Consider the following 17,376-nt stretch of genomic DNA (forward strand, 5'->3'; position numbering starts at 1 on the left):
GCACACTGAGTAATGGCAAACAGATTGCTGATGTATTGGGGTGAGTGTGTGTGTGTGTGTGTGTGTGTGTGTGTGTGTGATCCTCTCGCTCATCTGTGACTCATCCACCCTGCTTTGAACAAACGTACTGCAGAGCTGTCAGGCCCAAAAGTGTTTTGTAACTGTACTCTGCTTTGTCTTCATGTCTCTCTGTCATGTTCACTTCAGTTTGCGGAACAAAGACTCGTCTGTTCATTTAAAAATAAGCATAATACCTGCAGTTTATTGTCATTTTTATCTCTCAGACTGATGTCCATGTCGTCATGGTTCATAAACAACACGCCCAATCTGTTGTTGTGATAAACCAGCATACAGCTACTGTTTATTTCCAATCAGCGAATCTGACTCAATCACACTCCCCCACGTCTTGAGAAAGGCAGAATGAAACCATCAGTCTCAGCATGGCACCGCCAAACCTCATCAGCACTCATGTGGATTGCATTAGAATCAGTGGGGCTGACGCACAGCTGGAGGCCAGAGGCTGCTTATGCACTGAGAGATGGTTCAGGAAAAGTACCTGGAGTGGTGAGAGGGATTATTCAGACTCCCTGTGGAGAACAATGCTCCCTGCTTTTTACCACTTTTGGCAACTCCTCCCTGAATGTAAATCAGTTGCTATCAGGCTCGATAAGCGATCAGTTGTGAATTGCTCGGTTCTAAAAATACACGTAACACAGGAGCTGTAATTTGCACTTCATTTATTTGCATCGTATCACTCCCACGTGTAAAAAAGACACACAGGTTAGAGAAGGAGATGGTAACAGTGATACAATTGTGGAATACATCAATGCAATTAAAATCCATGTCTGATCTGATGTTTCACATTAACATGACCTGTTTTAACAAACAGAATAGCATTTACATTAAGCTGACTTCCACAAGAAGTATAGTAAAGCCCTGCCTCTGCTCACTCATATATCCACCAGATACTGCCACACTGGAGTCTTTAGCACATACATCACAGACACAAGGCTTTTTTTAAAAAGTGTATTACCTCACACTTACAAGCAGAGGCTGTTAGGCGTCCTCTGACTGTACACACTCTGCTGAGGAGATAAGGAGTGTATTGAGCATGTAAACAAAGAGGAGTGGATTAAAAAAGCCAGTCTGACAGTGGGAGGATCTGCAGGGTGGAAGTCAAGACTCCTGCAGTGTTTGCTTTTACAGATGCAGATTGACGGGGGACAAAAAGCAGCCTTTCACCTCCGACCAGAGGATGTTCAAACTGAGCCGATCCCAGAATTAACAAAGGTTTTCAGATTTGTCACAAACAAACCGTCCCGCAGTGTTGCTCCTTCGCAACAAGTTGATAAAACTCCAATAAAAACACGTCACGGGCGATGAGATTGTCAGCTGATTAACTCGCAGGCTTGAAAAGCCAAACCAGCCAGGGGAGCTTTCACACACAGGTAAGAATGTAGCAGCTCGCACTGCAACCTGAAGTCGCAGCTGCCACATATAAATAGAGCTGGTGTGGCCAGATTGTCAGAGCACAATAGAGAAGTGGCTGACGCCCATCTGCACAAACACAGCCCCGGACACTTTCTGTTTCTGTCCCTCACTCACATTACAGGCTGCAGCTGCTAGCAAAGCACGCCATGCAAATTAAGGACATTTACATGAAGGCCTGTCGCTTCTCTCTGCGGCTGTGTGTTGATATGTTCCTGTAAAGTCTCAATTCACTGCCTTCTCTCAAGTGAGGCATGCACACTGAAGCTTTGATATCTAATATGTCAGATATGCTGCCCTGAGTGTGCAGGAGTGTGAAACCAGCCCCACAATCCTCTCTGCTGTCTCCACAGATGTTAGCTCCCAATGCTAACTGTGCTCACGCCTTGTTTTCCCTTGCACCATTCAGCATCCCCGAGTAAAACAAGCCAAAGGATGCTAAACTGCCAGAAATCAGAGCTGCGACAACAAGCGTGATTAAATGATTTTAATAAGTTAAAGTTTTGTCCACAGTTTCTGAGTTCAGATGAAGCAGAAGAACTTCTTCCAGCTGCACCTGGAGAACGCTTTCGTGCGCCTGTCAGAGAACCTCCTCTTCTTGGTCTTGCGGGTTTTGTTCTTAATGGCGGCAAAGATGGCTGCGTCAAACGCCTCCTTCAAGTTCTTTTGCGTGAGCGAAGAGCACTCAATGTAGTCCGCGGCCCTGATCTTGTCCGCCATGCTCCGGGCCCGGGAGCTCGGAATGGGCTTGACGTTAGAGCGGTCCAGGTTGATGAGCACGTTCACGTCCAGCAAGAGGTCCGACTGAGTGCCGACGAGGACGATGGGCGAGGACGGGTTGTACGCCCGGATCTCCGGGACCCACTTCTTGGTGATGTTGTGGAAGGAGGTGGGGTTGACCATGCTGAAGCACAGGAGGAAGACGTCCGTGTGGGCGTAGGACAGAGCTCTGAATTCATCGAATTCCTCCTGGATGGAAGATGGAGACAGAGAACGTGTTAGTGTCAATCGAACTATGTGAGTGAAAGACAGTGACTCACTGGGGAAAGATTAATACTCATGGTGAAATCCTGTTACTGAGTCACGTACGGGCTGAAGCAACAACGTTTTACCTTCATAGTGAGGGGATTTGATATTAGAGCTGGGCAGTATATCAATATTATACGTATTCCTTGACGTAAGACGAGACATCACCTTTGATTCTGGCTGTCATTATAAGGTAAGTGTTGTCTTTTCCTGGTTTGAAGGGCTGCATTACAGTGAAGTGATGTCATTTTCTAAACTTACCTGACCGTTCTAGCTGTTCCATCATTTGCCTTTACCCATTTTTTCATTATACTCACATCACTAATGATTATTTATCAAAAATCTCATGTGTTAACATTTTGTGAAGGCACCAATAGCCAACCCTACAACATGGCTGCAGTATCTTTATCAAGATATTTGATTTACTCCATATTGCCCAGCAGCCCTATTTCACATACAACCCTGATTCCAGAAAAGTTGGAATGCTGTGTTAAATGAAAATTAAAACAGAACAGAATGATTTGCAAACCCCTTTTCACCTATATTCAATTGAATACACTACAAAGATGAGATAACCAGTCCAAAAAGGTTGGGTCAAGGGCATGTTTGACACCACACTCAGTAAGTGTTTGGGATCTGAGGACACTTCTGAAAGTGAAATTTGTTTCTCAGAATTCGCAAGAAGCGCCCCTCCAAATCCCCAAACTTTAAGAGTGTCTGCATGGAAGAATGGGCCAAAATCCTGTCTGACCACTGTGAGGGATTAGTCTCTTCAAACGGGAAGCAACAGGAAGCTGCCATTACTGAGAAATGCCTCTCCAAATACTGAATAAGTTCCAGTTAGAGTGGTCAATACTCTTTTCCTGAGTTATTCCAGTTTATTACACACGATTTTAATGGATTGAAATGTTTTCTTGAGTTGATACCAAAGTCTGGTCTAAATTTCATGTAGATAGCTGCACTGGAAATATGTATGATGGAAAAAAATGAATTCTTATTTTCCCCACTTTGCAAGTGTTTGCATTCTGTTTTTATTCACATCCAAAACATTTTTGGAACTGGGGTTGTATTTGATATATATGTTGTCACTTGACACAATGAACTCAGTGTCACAAAACAGTTCAGACTTTAAGACCGTGAATTAAACACTTGAAAACACCCTGTAACTATAACAAGGAGGCATTTGTCTACATTTCTTGTAGGGAGATGAAATAATCTCACCTGTCCAGCAGTGTCCACCAGCTGCACTTTGACTGGAGATCCTTCTACTTGGACCTGACCTGTTGGAGATCAGTAACATGGATCAGTCAGTATCACTTCAGTTCACTTCACACAAAAAACACTCATACATGGTGCATAACATGCACACACACATGAAAATGTACATACATAGGCAATGTGTTTAAAGTTAAGCCCTTCAGCATAGCCTTGCATATGTGTTACACCTACTGAGCCACAGCAAACACACCAGCATTTAAGTAAATATATAACTTACACGTAATAAAACTAGCAGCTTCTTATGATTAAATACTCATCTTAATGATCATCTGAGAAACGTAAATAATAAACGTTGAGTTCACCCACCAGAGAAGACATCAAATCCAGTCTGCTGGTACTCTGTCGGGTATCCGTTGGAGGTGTAGCTGATGATCATACTGGTCTTCCCGACGGCTCCGTCCCCGACCAGCATACAGCTGATGACCCCGGGCTCCAGCTCATCCTCCCGGGTCAGCCCGCAAGCAGAGGGCACTCGGGACTCGTGATAGAAGTAATCCATGTGAGGTGGCATGTCGAGCCGCACATTAACCTGGTGAAGGCAGATTCTCCTCCTCACTGATCTCTGTAGTACTGAGAGTCAGCTCCGTGTGTGTGTGTGTGTGTGTGTGTGTGTCAGTGACACACCGCCTCACAGGCTGCAGATCCTGTTCTGACTGACTGAGGAGCATCATGTGCAGGTTTGTAGGGGAAGTTTGCGCTCAGACAGGTTGTGATTTGCATAGACACGCCCACCGAGAGAGAGAGAGAGAGAGGGACACACACACACACACACACACACACACACTAACAATACATAAAAGCCAGAGTTGATCTCCTTACACCTCACAGTCTGCTTTTTATTTATCACAGTATTACATTTTTTGTTTGTTTGTTTCCACATACAAACACATGTATAGGTAAACATATATAACCCATATGAGCCATGTATGTGTACATGTATGTCTATATATGTTCTGTACATATATATATATATATATATATGTTCAATTCAAATAGCTTTGTTGGCATGAACAAAGATATGTTGATGCCAAAGCATTTCATTAAAAAAATTAAATAAACAAAAATAAAACAAAATAGATGAAATTAAATTAATATGAGTAAATAAAAATAAAATAATTCATATTTTACATGTTATATACATGATATAGAGGCTACATATTTAATATATAGGTGTTGCATACAGGTTCCATACTATACTGCTGATTATACAATATAATATATTATGTAGTACACTGCCTTTTTAAAATATATTTCTCTATTTTGCTCATTGAATTAATTTCCTGTTTTGCTCTGTTGACTATTGTCCTTTGTGTAATCAGTTGTAAATTTTCATCACTGCCTTTTAATTGTATTTGTGCTTTGGCAACACAAGTTAAGTGTCATGCTAATAAAGCCCGTTGAACTGAACTGAAATTGAATTGAGTGACTGTCAGTGCTGTAGAAATATTTGACTTTATAGTAAAAGTCCTGCATTCAAAATCTTAAGTAAGTAAAAAGTAAAAAAGTATTACAAAACAGAAACATAAAGGACAAAAAGTTAAAGTACTCATCATGCAGAATGACCCATGTCAGAATATTATATAGGGTGTTATGTTACTGAATTATAATTATTTGTTGATGAATTCATGTGAACATCGCTCTAATTTTGCAGATTGTAAAAGTGGGACTAGTGTTTTTGTTTTTGCTTTTTACTACGGTCCATATAGTATTGGATAGCTTGTGAATTTCACCAAAGTTTTCGATGTATCCATATAATACATCACAGTATATCTGTGGAATATTAATCATCTGAATCTGCAAAGTATCTAATATCATAAAATAAATGTAGTGGAGTAAAAAAGTTCAGTTTAGGACTAGATCTCACAGTCCCTTGATGCACATACTTGAGACTGTGAGTGGGAGTAATAGTGCCATCTGGGCGTTTCTGAGTGGGAGCCAACGGGTTGTGGATAGATGGATAGAAAAGTGGGAAAAAGCATTAGGAAGGCCAAATGTAGATGCTTCCAAAATGTAGTCGAGCAGACGTAGGCAATGAAGAAGCAAAAACAAGTATCTCAAATTTATACTTCAGCACAGTCCTTGAAAAAAGTAGTTTGTTATATTTCACCACTGCAAATCATATAGCCTACCATGTCTGCAAAAGAGTTAAATTTACAAATGAATATTACCACACTGATCTAAATCTATATTTGAAGACCATTTTATGTTTGATTATTTATTATCATTTTATGTGTATTTGTTTCTGATTATTAATTATTAATTTAAATATTATTTTGTATACTTTATTTATTTTATTTTATTTTATTTTATTTTATTTTATTTTATTTTATTTTATTTTATTTTATTTATTTATTTATTTATTTTTGCGACCAAGGCACATGCCAAGGATCTGTAATGCCATGGTTACACAGCCGTGTTGTTTGTAAATTCATTGTAAAATTTTAAAACGATACATTAGGATAATAATAATAATAAGGAAAATAATTACAATCTATGATAAAATAAAATTACAGTGCGCTGAAACAAACAAGTGAAACAAACAATAACAATCCATTCACTCCATGGTTCACTGTGAAGTTTGGACTCACTGCGCCCCCCAGCGTCAGAGAGAAGCACTACTCCAAATGTGATCACATGACTCCGTGTGTCACCTGATTATCCGTGTCCACCCTGTGTTGTGTAGTCGGAAGCTAAGCTATCGATTATGACAGCATGAATGATTGAAGATATATTTTATTCCTTTACATGTGTACTGCCGTGTAAGATATTATCTTCCACATCTTAATTCAGACGCACGCGAAGAAGAGGAAATATGCTCGCGCGCCTGTAACGGTTGGAAGTTGTGTTAGCTAACGTTAGCTAGCTAGTTAGCCATGTCGTTGTAATATTGTTTCTTCGCCAGTCATTATATCTGTAGAGGATTCGTTAACGGGCAGTGGAATAAGGTGAAATACGGTACTTTTAAACATGGCTTCAATTCTTGACGAGTACGAGGACTCGCAGATCACCAGGCAGAGTGCGCAGCAGCACAGCCGCTTGTCAACTGCCAACATCGGGATAGCACACTCAGGTAGGTCGCCCTCTCTATGGAGATGCTAGCTAGCTACATGTGAGGCTGCTATATAATGACTTTAAAGCACACATCTAAGTGTTGCAGTCATTTTGTTGACTCGGTGCTCTCACTGACATGACGCTGCACCTGTTCCCTCACTTCAGGTTTTGTGAATGTGAGACTGGAGGAAGAGAAGCCGATATTCAACAAGCAGAGGATTGACTTTACACCGCCTGAGAAGATTAACCATCTCGCAGTCTGCAACAATCAGCTATGCATGAGTCTGGGGAAGGACACGCTGCTGAGGCAAACAACACTGTCATAAGCACCTTTAATCACTGTGTTAATAGTCACCAGTGTTTATGTTGTCCTGAGTGGATTAGTTAAATTAATGGCTCGTCTTTGTGATTAGTACTCATCTGTTGTTGTTTATGGGAGCATCTGAAAGAGTTGATAATGCAGCTGATGATAATGCTTTATGTTCTTGTCTGTGCAGGATTGACTTGGCCAAACCAGATCAGCCTAATCAGATTGAATTAGGAAGGAAAGATGAAAGTAAAGTGCACAGACTGTTCTTGGACCCCACTGGTGAGTAAAACCTCAAAACTTATTCAGATTCTCCTTTGACATTATATACATAGGCCATAATGAGACAACTCACAAACATACTGGGTGCGTTCCGCATTGTATAGTTTTTATTTTCACTTCTAGTATGTACTGCAGCTGCTTTTAAAAAGTATGTACTGTTGCATGCAGTATGCACACAACCAGGACATACTACTGTCTCATAACACGCACTGAACTTTGACCCTCTTGCTTTTACATCCGTGACATTGGAGATAAAATAAACGTCACCTACTGAGTTCCCCAGAAACAAAGATCAGCCCAGAGAGCTCTGCTGTTGATACTTTGTGATGTGTGTAGTTTAACTTCAAAGTTAGGACTGCACAGATTGTAGATTCTAACATAGTATATTTGCGACTCTGTCGTTGTTATTTTATAGTTATATCGTTTTGTTGTTTGTGATATTTATGATTATTTTGTTTACTTTAACAATTAATGTCCGTATTATTACTATTCAACTGGTCATCGGTTACTTGAATGTGCTGTCATCCATCACTGGGACTTCTGACAGCTGTCAGTCAGCCCTCAAACAGCTGTCAGTTGTTTGCAGCTCAGTCGATGTAATGTATCGTCCACTGCGCAGAGGACTGTGGGTCAGAAAAGGATGCTGCCTTGCATACTGCACAATCAGACCGGATGTACTGTAGTAGAACATCCTGGTATTTTTGGCATACTGCATTTGATATACTATGTATTGGGATGTAAGATAAGATATACATACTTATTCCTCTCCTGGCGTCCTGTATAGTCTGGTAGTGTGGGTATTGGAATGCACAGATTGTTTATTTTGATGACGCGTGCATTGTTAACACTGCTTTCTTTCTCCAGTGGACTGTATTTTGAGCTGCTGCAAGTCATTGTACATCCCACCAGCATGCTGTATATTGTTCACAGAACATTTATTGACTATTGTGTCGTAACTCATGAGGTACAATGACATGGATATTTCCAGCCACAAAACTCATTATAGCTTAGCTTGAATTAATGTAAAACTCTAGTGCAAAACACTTCAAACACCCTACACTACTACATCATTTACAAGACAACTGTGGCACCGTCATGGTAATGACTTACTAACGGCAGCAGCTGTCTCCTCCTCCGTATTTTCCCACTGCAGGTTCCCATCTGCTGATCTGCCTGAGCACCAGCGAGTGTCTGTACCTCAACAGGAACACGCAGAAGGTGCGCAGTCTGTCCCGCTGGAGGGGCCACCTCATCGAGAGCGTGGGCTGGAACAAGCTGCTGGGCAATGAGACCAGCACAGGGCCCATCCTGGTTGGCACCAGTCAAGGCATCATCTTCGAGGCTGAGATCTCTGCAACTGAGGGCAGCCTGTTCAACACCAACCCAGATCAGTACTTCAGACAGGTCAGAGCATGTGTGGTCATCTGTTATATGTAGTGTGTTACTTATTTCTTGCTATGTTTGGTAGTACTGTTTGGATGGTCTGTAGTAGAAGTTCCTAACTGGTGGGTCATGGTCAATTCTGAATGGACTGCAAGTGACTCTTAATGTGTCAAGTTTGTAAAAAACACACTTTATTTTTAAGTGAAGTGAATCTGGGCGCAGAGCTTTTACTTTTTAGTACCATTTCCTGCTGTAGAGTGAGTGACTGATGGACAGCTTCTTGACAGCGTCAGCAAACTAGCTTGACGACACGGCCAAACACAAGTATGACGCTCCATGTATTAAATTGTGTGAAGCTTGAACTAAGGAGACTAAGGGACTAAGACTAAGGAGAAGTCAGGGCCCCGGGGCTGGACCAGTTGGGAACCACTGGTCTATACTACTGTAGAAGACACTGAACTACAGATTTTGTTTCTTCCTCTTGGTCTGCATCTAAACAATAATCAGGGTTCTACTGATTGTGAAATTCTCGGCTGATACTAATGTTTAAAATAACAATTTGACTTGTTGTTTATTTTGTTTTTGTTACTGAAAATTCCCTCTTGTTGTGCCAGGGAGATAAAGAAATGTTCATTATAAAAATAGCTGTTTTAAATTCATTCATTACCTTTTAATAAACACAAATTCATTCTTACACATTATGAAACAACCTTGAATATAACCTGCTTTCACATGCTTAACATCTTTTTAAAAAAGATATATTATTATTTTAGAAGCCTTTTTGTGGTATGAAATATATCAGAACTTTCTCTCAAATATCTATTTTATATTTCTGTAAAAAACAGAAATTTCTCCTTTAAACAACTGTATTTATTCAAGGTTCTTGCCCAAAACAAAATTTTACAAGATTACACTGAACACATCATGAGAACGTTATAATTTACCTTCACCCAATACTAATTTTTACTGCATTGAGCTTGAACACATCATAATGTAACTCAATGCAAATTGGGTTAGCTGTTAGTTCCAGCCATCAGCTACTAAAAGCTAAAGTTAACTAGCTCTCCTCCTGCAAGTGTCAGCACAGCCTAGTTGTTAACAATGTAGCATTATCCGTGAGAAAATAGGGTCCTTGACACATTGACAGTTGGTTCACTGCATCATTTCATCCTGAAGGAGTCTTAGAGAAGATCTTTGTTCAAATATCGGACACTGCCATCCCTGAGTGTCATCTTATTTGCCTGTAGGTCGATGGCAGTAAACAAGGCAAATATGGTCTGTTACCGATCAGCCAGTATATCAGTACATCCCTAATAGCGTGTCCTTAATACAGTATTCTCTTCCCGACACAGGTCCACTTCCTCGAGGAGGATGGGCGGCCGGCACCAGTCTGCTGCCTGGAGGTGGAGCGGGGCCTGGAGAACAAATACTTCATCATCGCCACCACCCGCAAACGCCTCTTCCAATTTGTAGGGAAGGTGGCCGAGGGGTCCGAGCAGCAAGGCTTCAGCTCCATCTTTAGCCAGAACCAGGACCTGCTGCCCAGTTTCCAGGAGTTCCCTGCCAACATGGGCTACAGTGAGATCACCTTCTACACCTCGAAGCTCAGGACCTCCCCCAAGGCGTTCGCCTGGATGATGGGTAATGGAGTTCTTTATGGTCAGCTGGACTATGTCAGGCCTGATTCCCTGCTGAGTGACGTGCAGGTAAATGTCTGTGTGTGAGATTGTTTGCTTTCAATGGGTCTTCAACAGCTCAACAAACCACATTCACCTTTTTTTTTCTTAACTTTATGTTTTACGTATGTTCTTCTCCTCCCCTGCGATCAAACAGGTGTGGGAGTACACCCCGGACATTGACATTAGCCTCAACAAGCCCATCTCCATCGTGCTGACACAGTTCCACTTCCTGCTGCTGCTCCATGACCGTGTTAAGGCCATCTGCACTCTGAATGGACAGGTGGTATATGAGGATGTGTTCCCAGATAAGTTTGGCACCCTTAAGAGGATGATTAAGGACCCTGTTGGTGGGTTGGTGTGGATCTACACCGAGAAGGCAGTGTTCCGGTACCACATTCAGCGCGAGGCCAGGGACGTCTGGCAGATGTACATGAGCATGACTAAGTTTGATCTGGCCAAGGAGTACTGCCGTGACCGGCCTGAATGCATGGACATGGTGCTGGCCAAGGAGGCCGAGCACTGCTTCCAGAACAAGCGATACATTGAGAGTGCCAAGTGCTACGCTCTGACGCAAAACTACTTTGAAGAGATAGCACTTAAGTTCATTGAAGCCAAACAAGAGGAAGCCCTAAAGGAGTTCTTATTGAAGAAACTGAATAATTTGAAACAGAGTGAGAGAACGCAGATCACCTTGCTGGTCACCTGGCTAACTGAGCTCTACCTGAACAGGCTCGGCCAGCTGGAAGTCGACGGCAACACCGTCATCTTCAAGGAGACCCGCGATGAGTTCCGCCAATTCCTCGGCAGCTCCAAGCACAAGGAGTGCCTCTTCAACAACCGCAGCACCATCTACGACCTGCTGGCCAGCCACGGCAACGTGGACGACATGGTTTACTTCTCAGTCGTCATGCAAGACTACGAGAGAGTGATATCCCACTACTGCCAACACGACAAATTTAGCGACGCTCTGGATGTGCTCTCCAAGCACTGTGATGAGAAGCTTTTTTACAAGTTCTCCCCTGTCCTCATGCAGCACATTCCCAAAAAAGTGGTAGATGCGTGGATTCAGATGGGCAAGCGGCTGGACCCGAAGAAGCTCATCCCAGCTCTGATGAACTACAGCCAGATGGGCAGCACCCAGCAGATCAGTGAAACCATCCGCTACATGGAGTTCTGTGTGTACGAGCTGACCGTGACAGAGGAGGCCATCCATAACTACCTGCTGTCGCTCTACGCCAAGTATAAGCCGGACTCTCTGCTGTGGTACCTGGAGCAGGCAGGTACTCACGCCTCAGAGATCCACTATGACTTGAAGTACGCCCTCAGGCTGTGTGCAGAAAATGGCTACCTGCGGGCCTGTGTGCTGGTTTATAGGATTATGGAATTGTATGAGGAGGCAGTGGATCTTGCTTTACAAGTAAGTGTTATACACAAAACATATTCAAATCATGCAACTATGGTGTCTGTATTTTTATAATTGCGTATAAATAATTACCCAGATTCTTGTCAAGAATTCCTGTTACCTTACATCAGAATTTGACCAACTTGCAATGTGTTTATCATCCATAGGTAGATGTAGACTTGGCTAAGTCATGTGCAGACCTGCCTGAAGATGACGAGGAGCTGAGGAAAAAGCTCTGGCTGAAGATCGCCCGGCATGTTGTTCAGGAGGAGAAAGATGTAAAGAAAGCCATGAACTGTCTGTCCAGCTGCAACCTGCTCAAGATTGAAGACATCCTGCCCTTCTTCCCAGACTTTGTCACCATTGACCATTTTAAGGTCTGCGACAAAGTTTTTATGTTCTTGATTTCATTATTTTTCCATTCCATTCCATACTAGGCCTGCCCCCTAATAGTCAACCAAATGTTAGTCGACAAGATTTCATTGGTTGCTCAGTCGCAGAAAGAAAACCTGTGAAACTCTATCAGGAGCTGCGCTTTGTCAAAATAAATCCAAACCTATATGACTGGACCATGTGTGAGTTTAATGTGAAAGGACAGACACAGGAAGTGTCCACGCTCAGCAGTCAGACAGGAGTCAGGTTAATCTCCAGGGCTGGTACCTGCGGTTATTCCACAGGCTAGTTAATAACATGTCGGGCAGGAAATCCAAAGTGTGGGATCATTTTGAGAAGGTGAAGGACGAACCCAAGGTGATATGTAAACTCATCTTCATTGGTCGACTACAAACATGACGTATCATCTGAAACATGGAAGTAGCTACATGCCCATTAGCCCACAGCGTCATTAACAGGCGGCTCGCTCAGTGTGTGACGTGCACTTGGAGATAAAATATAGGCCTATATTAATGAAGGTTCATTAGTACGGTTTGTATTTCTCTGTAATGTAGCGCAGTGTTAACAATGTTACTGATACTATTCTTTCTCACACCTTCAACTCAAACCATTGTTGCCTCCCCGCATCTCCCGCTAAAAACCTCCTGAACAATCAACACAGAAGGAATCCTAAGTGTAAGAAACTGACTGTTGTTTTGATTAAGAAACCCCCAGCAGCCGAAAATTACATACTGAGTGTTTAAATAATGATAGATGCCGTATGCTCAGTACACAAAATATTGTAAATTGCTTCAAACTAATGCACCTTATCCTCCGTTGATTCTGGTTTCTCAGGAGGCCATCTGCAGCTCCCTGGAGGAGTACAACCAGCACATCGAGGAGCTGAAGCAGGAAATGGAGGAGGCCACGGAGAGCGCCAAACGCATCAGAGAAGACATCCAGGAAATGAGGAACAAATATGGCGTAGTGGACTCCCAAGAAAAATGTGCTGCTTGTGACTTCCCATTGCTCAACAGGCCCTTCTATCTGTTCCTGTGTGGACACATGTTCCACTACGACTGCCTGTTCCAGGTAACTCTCAAAGGCTGCTTCCATACTGCTGTTTCGGTGTTCTCTACTTTTATTTTTTTTTTCTATTTTAGTAAAAATGATCATGTTTGAAACTTGCTTTCTTCAATCTTCCAGGAAATAACCCCTCACCTGACGCCCTATAAGCAGAGTCGTCTGGAGGAGCTGCAGAAAAAGCTGGCTGCAACCACGCAATCCTCCAAGTCACGTCACCGCCCGGCCCCCAAGGACGAAGGAGACACTGCCAGCCTGGGAAAGGGCAGCGCGGGCACGAGCCGCGAGCAGATAAAATCAGACATTGATGACATCATTGCGTCTGAATGTGTGTACTGCGGCGAACTGATGATCAAGTCCATCGACAAGCCTTTTATTGATCCGCTGAAATTTGAGGAGGAGAAATCCAGCTGGCTGTGAATGAGACCTCCTACTTCTTCTTCTTCTTCTCTTAATGTGAAAAGACACGACAGCCCGCCATCTTGTATGTCAGTGAAACTGCACCATCTTAAGGACTGACCCATTCAGTGGATACAGACATTCACCTGATTGCCTGTTGGTAGTGCCTCCTGCTGATATCAGCTTCAGTTGTTCTCTACAGAATACACTTATTTTGTTGGCAGTATTTGAAGCTGATTCGAAGACCTTTGCACTTTGTATCGAAGCGTCTAGTTAAAGGTGGACATTGTTGGCACGGATACAAGAGGATGTAAAATATTGCCAGGGCTGTACAGTGCATACAATGTGCCTGAACCTCTGATTATAATGGCAGAAAGTATTCAAAAGCTAGAATCAGACATAACTGCACTAAACATCTATTAACTACATAATGTCATGCTTGTTTTGTCTGTTGCATAGGGGTAAAAAATCAGGGGGGATACAGGGGGCACATTCCCCGCCATATTTAGAACTGCAATAAAGAGATGAAAGTAGCAGAGGAGTTTTATTTTGACAAAATTAAAGACATTTACACTGTAAATTAAGGCAGAAAATGCACAAATTGGTGCATAGAATTTCACCAGACGAAGGAAATTAAGTGATGCTCAAAATTCTCTGGCAGACGACCCCCCTACTCCCTACTTACGCCCCTGGTCTACTGAAAACATAACCTGCATTTACATTACAATATGTGCTTCTCCTCAGTTCAACCCTCCGCTCTACAGCTGCGTCCATCTTACAGTTACTGTGGGATAGATTATCAAACTGTTATGTCATATATTCATGTTTTGCAAATCAATCATGGAACATTAAAGCTTGTCAGCATGGATGGACTGATTCTTCTGGTTGTTTAAAGTGTAATAAATATTTAACAAATGAACCATCAGCTGTACTGAGAGAAATCAATATGCTTCATCGTAGTTTCTCAGTCCCAGTGACTTGTGGCTTCACTTGGACTTGAGCCTTTTGACTTAAAAATACTTGATGCCTCCCCCTAAGCCCAGAGATCCAAAGAGTGTGTCATGAACCAATTCATTTCCTGAATCAACGAATGCTGTTCATTCCCAGCAAGTCGACACTTAATTCTCCAGATCCACTTTGTTTGAACCAATCCCACATCATCCAATCAAGTTCCAGGAGAGAACTATAGCGAACCAGCGTTACATGACTGAGCACCAGCTGGAAATAATTATACCTAAGATAATTTCATTGGCAAACACTACAGGTGGTCAACAAAAAACGAATAGTTGAGTGCAAAACATGGGTTGAAAATGACAGATGAAGACGTAACAACTTCCAACAAAGTTGTTTTAACATTTAGTATGATTAATATTAGCATGATTAGTTTTGATTAATTGTTGCTGCTCTACTGCCATTGCTTTAATAACCCAGACGTTGTAAAGACAAATGGGTCCAAAACTCCAAAATGTAGTCATTCAGTATTTCAAATGTTGTACTTCTCTGGCATTCCAATCTGCAGCTTCAAATTTTAGTTATGACAGTGAGTATTTGCATCTGTCAACACAGCACAAAGTAGCTCTGTACCTGAAGGTCTCGAGCTTTTATGACTTTTGTAAATTCAATCAGTTACTGCTCTGTCGTTAAAATGACCTGTGTTAAAATGGCGGCTGTGATTATCTGCAGCACTCATCCTGTGGCCTTGTGCCTACCACCGAATCGCAGCCGTGCTGACATACAGTACAACAGCACTCTCTCTTGTGTAATATTGCTTAATTACATTATGACTAATTTAGGACCTCAAAGTTAAAGACTTGGGGCTTGACTTCGGACTTAACTGGGGATTTGCCTGTCTTGACTTGAGACTCACTTGTGACTTGCAGAACAATAGGCATTAGGATGTGTGTAAACATTTTATTTCTTGGGTGTGGACAGTGCTGATTTTAGGACTTGGGGCTTGACTTTGGACCTGACTGGGACTTGCCTGTCTTGACTTGGGACTTGAGCGCAAAGACTTGAGACTTGCAAAACAATGAGTTGGTCTTACCTCTGCTAGCAGCCTCAGTGGAGGGTATACTTGGATATATGGGGTATACCCACCTCTTTTAATGTCCATTTAGAGTGCACCTACCTGTCAGCCGAAAAGCCATTGGAATATATAGGAGAGTATACCCACTTCCTTCTCTGTAACCTACCCTTCTATCTTGTAGTACACCCTCCTCAGTTACCACTACACCACTCTCCAGCACCATGATTAAACTGTGTGTATCACTCATTAATAATATAAATGTTAGTATATTTATACATGAATATAAGTATTAACATTGTATATTTGCTGGAGGTCAATGTCAACACTTGACATCAGAGAATAATCTTGCAGTTTCCACATTTTGAAGTGGTTATCCAAACTGCCTCACCATACCTAAAACGGAGTTCCCGTGTGATGACGTCAACGCAGCTCGGTAATCTTCGCAGTTGTCAGACTCTATTAATCGACATCGGCATTTAATCGATATATTTGTACAAGTTGTGTATATACGGCCAAAAACGACATATAAGGTGGACATGCACCTGAGGAAATTAGCCATGGATGCCGCTTGGTTTTCTGGTCACGGTTATGCCCTCGGAGACGCCAACGGCCGAGCGTCCCTCTCTCTGCGATTGATTAAAACGCCTGCTCCTTGCTGTACCCTCGCCATGGCGTCGTGTCTCTGCTCTCTCAGTAACAGAAAGTGGCCGCCTCTCTGCTGTTGCTGCCGACTCAAAGCTCACAGACTCGCTCGGCGCCTCAAACCGCCATTTTGGAGTCAGAGAACCGCGAGTCGGCAGCAGCGGAGAGAGAGGCGAAAAGGGGGACACGGGGCCGAGGTGAGAGACTCCATGGTGGTTGTTATGGCGAAGGAGCAATGGGGGAAGATGGCCGGGAGGGAGAAAGAATTAAAACATGGGGATCATTCGTTCACCAGGCAACCGAGTCCCTGCTCGTGTCCGCAACAGGGGTACGAGAGGCGCGGGCGGCGGGCCTTGTGCTGTCGCCGCATCGCGACTAGCTTAGTTTAAGAAATGCCATTAAACCGATATCTATGTTAATACAATGTTTAGGCAGGGAGGTGGTGGCCTTAAAGAGACAGGGCCGATTTGAATACTTCATATTAATGGTGTGAGAGGACGTGTGTGTCAAAACGCTCAGTGTTTGATAAGCTAACGTTTAGGATGAAAAGCTACATTAGACTCCAGATAGCAAGGAGTTAGCCTCCGCAAATGCTAGGTGTTTAGGAAAAAAACTACTAATTAATATTTGTGGTGTGGTTTACTGAAACCAGTAAGCTGTCAGCGTGTGTGCATACAAGCACCTTGACCCTTTACTATCATTGATCGGAGGCAACGCTGCTTGTGCTTAGCCAGCTAACGGTCGTTAGCCTACAAGCTAGAGCCCAGTTCACCATCCAAGGTTAGCTAGCAACCCCCGGCTAACGCTAGCTTGGATTTGCTAGCTAGCTAATCATAATATAACTACCGCTAGTATATGAAGATATATGTTATTTTTAATAATACACCTCTTAGTTATTCTTTATTTAAAATAGAGGAACAAACTCCTGCTTGGTTTTAGTCCTTGTCATCCTCTGTGA

General features: G+C 42.6%; 3 protein-coding genes across 6 annotated transcripts in view; 2 read left to right on the forward strand and 1 right to left on the reverse strand.

Annotated features, from left to right (window-relative positions):
* Positions 1–720: 720 nt before the first annotated feature.
* Positions 721–4,449, reverse strand: rhov (ras homolog family member V). The gene is made up of 3 exons (XM_033648128.2): positions 4,099–4,449; positions 3,736–3,794; positions 721–2,457 (listed from the first exon to the last, which is right to left on the reverse strand). Exons 1-3 carry the CDS (start codon positions 4,301–4,303, stop codon positions 2,011–2,013), a joined length of 711 nt encoding a protein of 236 aa, XP_033504019.2. The 5' UTR covers positions 4,304–4,449; the 3' UTR covers positions 721–2,010.
* A 1,996-nt stretch (positions 4,450–6,445) lies between these two features.
* On the forward strand, positions 6,446–14,614 carry vps18 (VPS18 core subunit of CORVET and HOPS complexes). Its single transcript, XM_033649052.2, has 9 exons — positions 6,446–6,862; positions 7,009–7,150; positions 7,341–7,432; positions 8,586–8,836; positions 10,168–10,521; positions 10,649–11,911; positions 12,064–12,273; positions 13,124–13,360; positions 13,475–14,614. Exons 1-9 carry the CDS (start codon positions 6,760–6,762, stop codon positions 13,769–13,771), a joined length of 2,949 nt encoding a protein of 982 aa, XP_033504943.1. The 5' UTR covers positions 6,446–6,759; the 3' UTR covers positions 13,772–14,614.
* A 1,854-nt stretch (positions 14,615–16,468) lies between these two features.
* ino80 (INO80 complex ATPase subunit) overlaps positions 16,469–17,376 on the forward strand; it is a 55,205-nt gene continuing 54,297 nt past the window's right edge. For 3 of the 4 annotated variants that reach the window (XM_033649156.2, XM_033649158.2, XM_033649157.2), the window contains exon 1: positions 16,469–16,615. The gene's annotated coding sequence lies outside the window, so the exon portion shown is untranslated. The remainder of the gene's footprint in view (positions 16,616–17,376) is intronic. The other variant, XM_033649160.2, reaches the window with a different exon arrangement.

This window comes from Epinephelus lanceolatus, chromosome 13, assembly GCF_041903045.1.
Source record: "Epinephelus lanceolatus isolate andai-2023 chromosome 13, ASM4190304v1, whole genome shotgun sequence".
Taxonomy (NCBI): Eukaryota; Metazoa; Chordata; class Actinopteri; order Perciformes; family Serranidae; genus Epinephelus; species Epinephelus lanceolatus.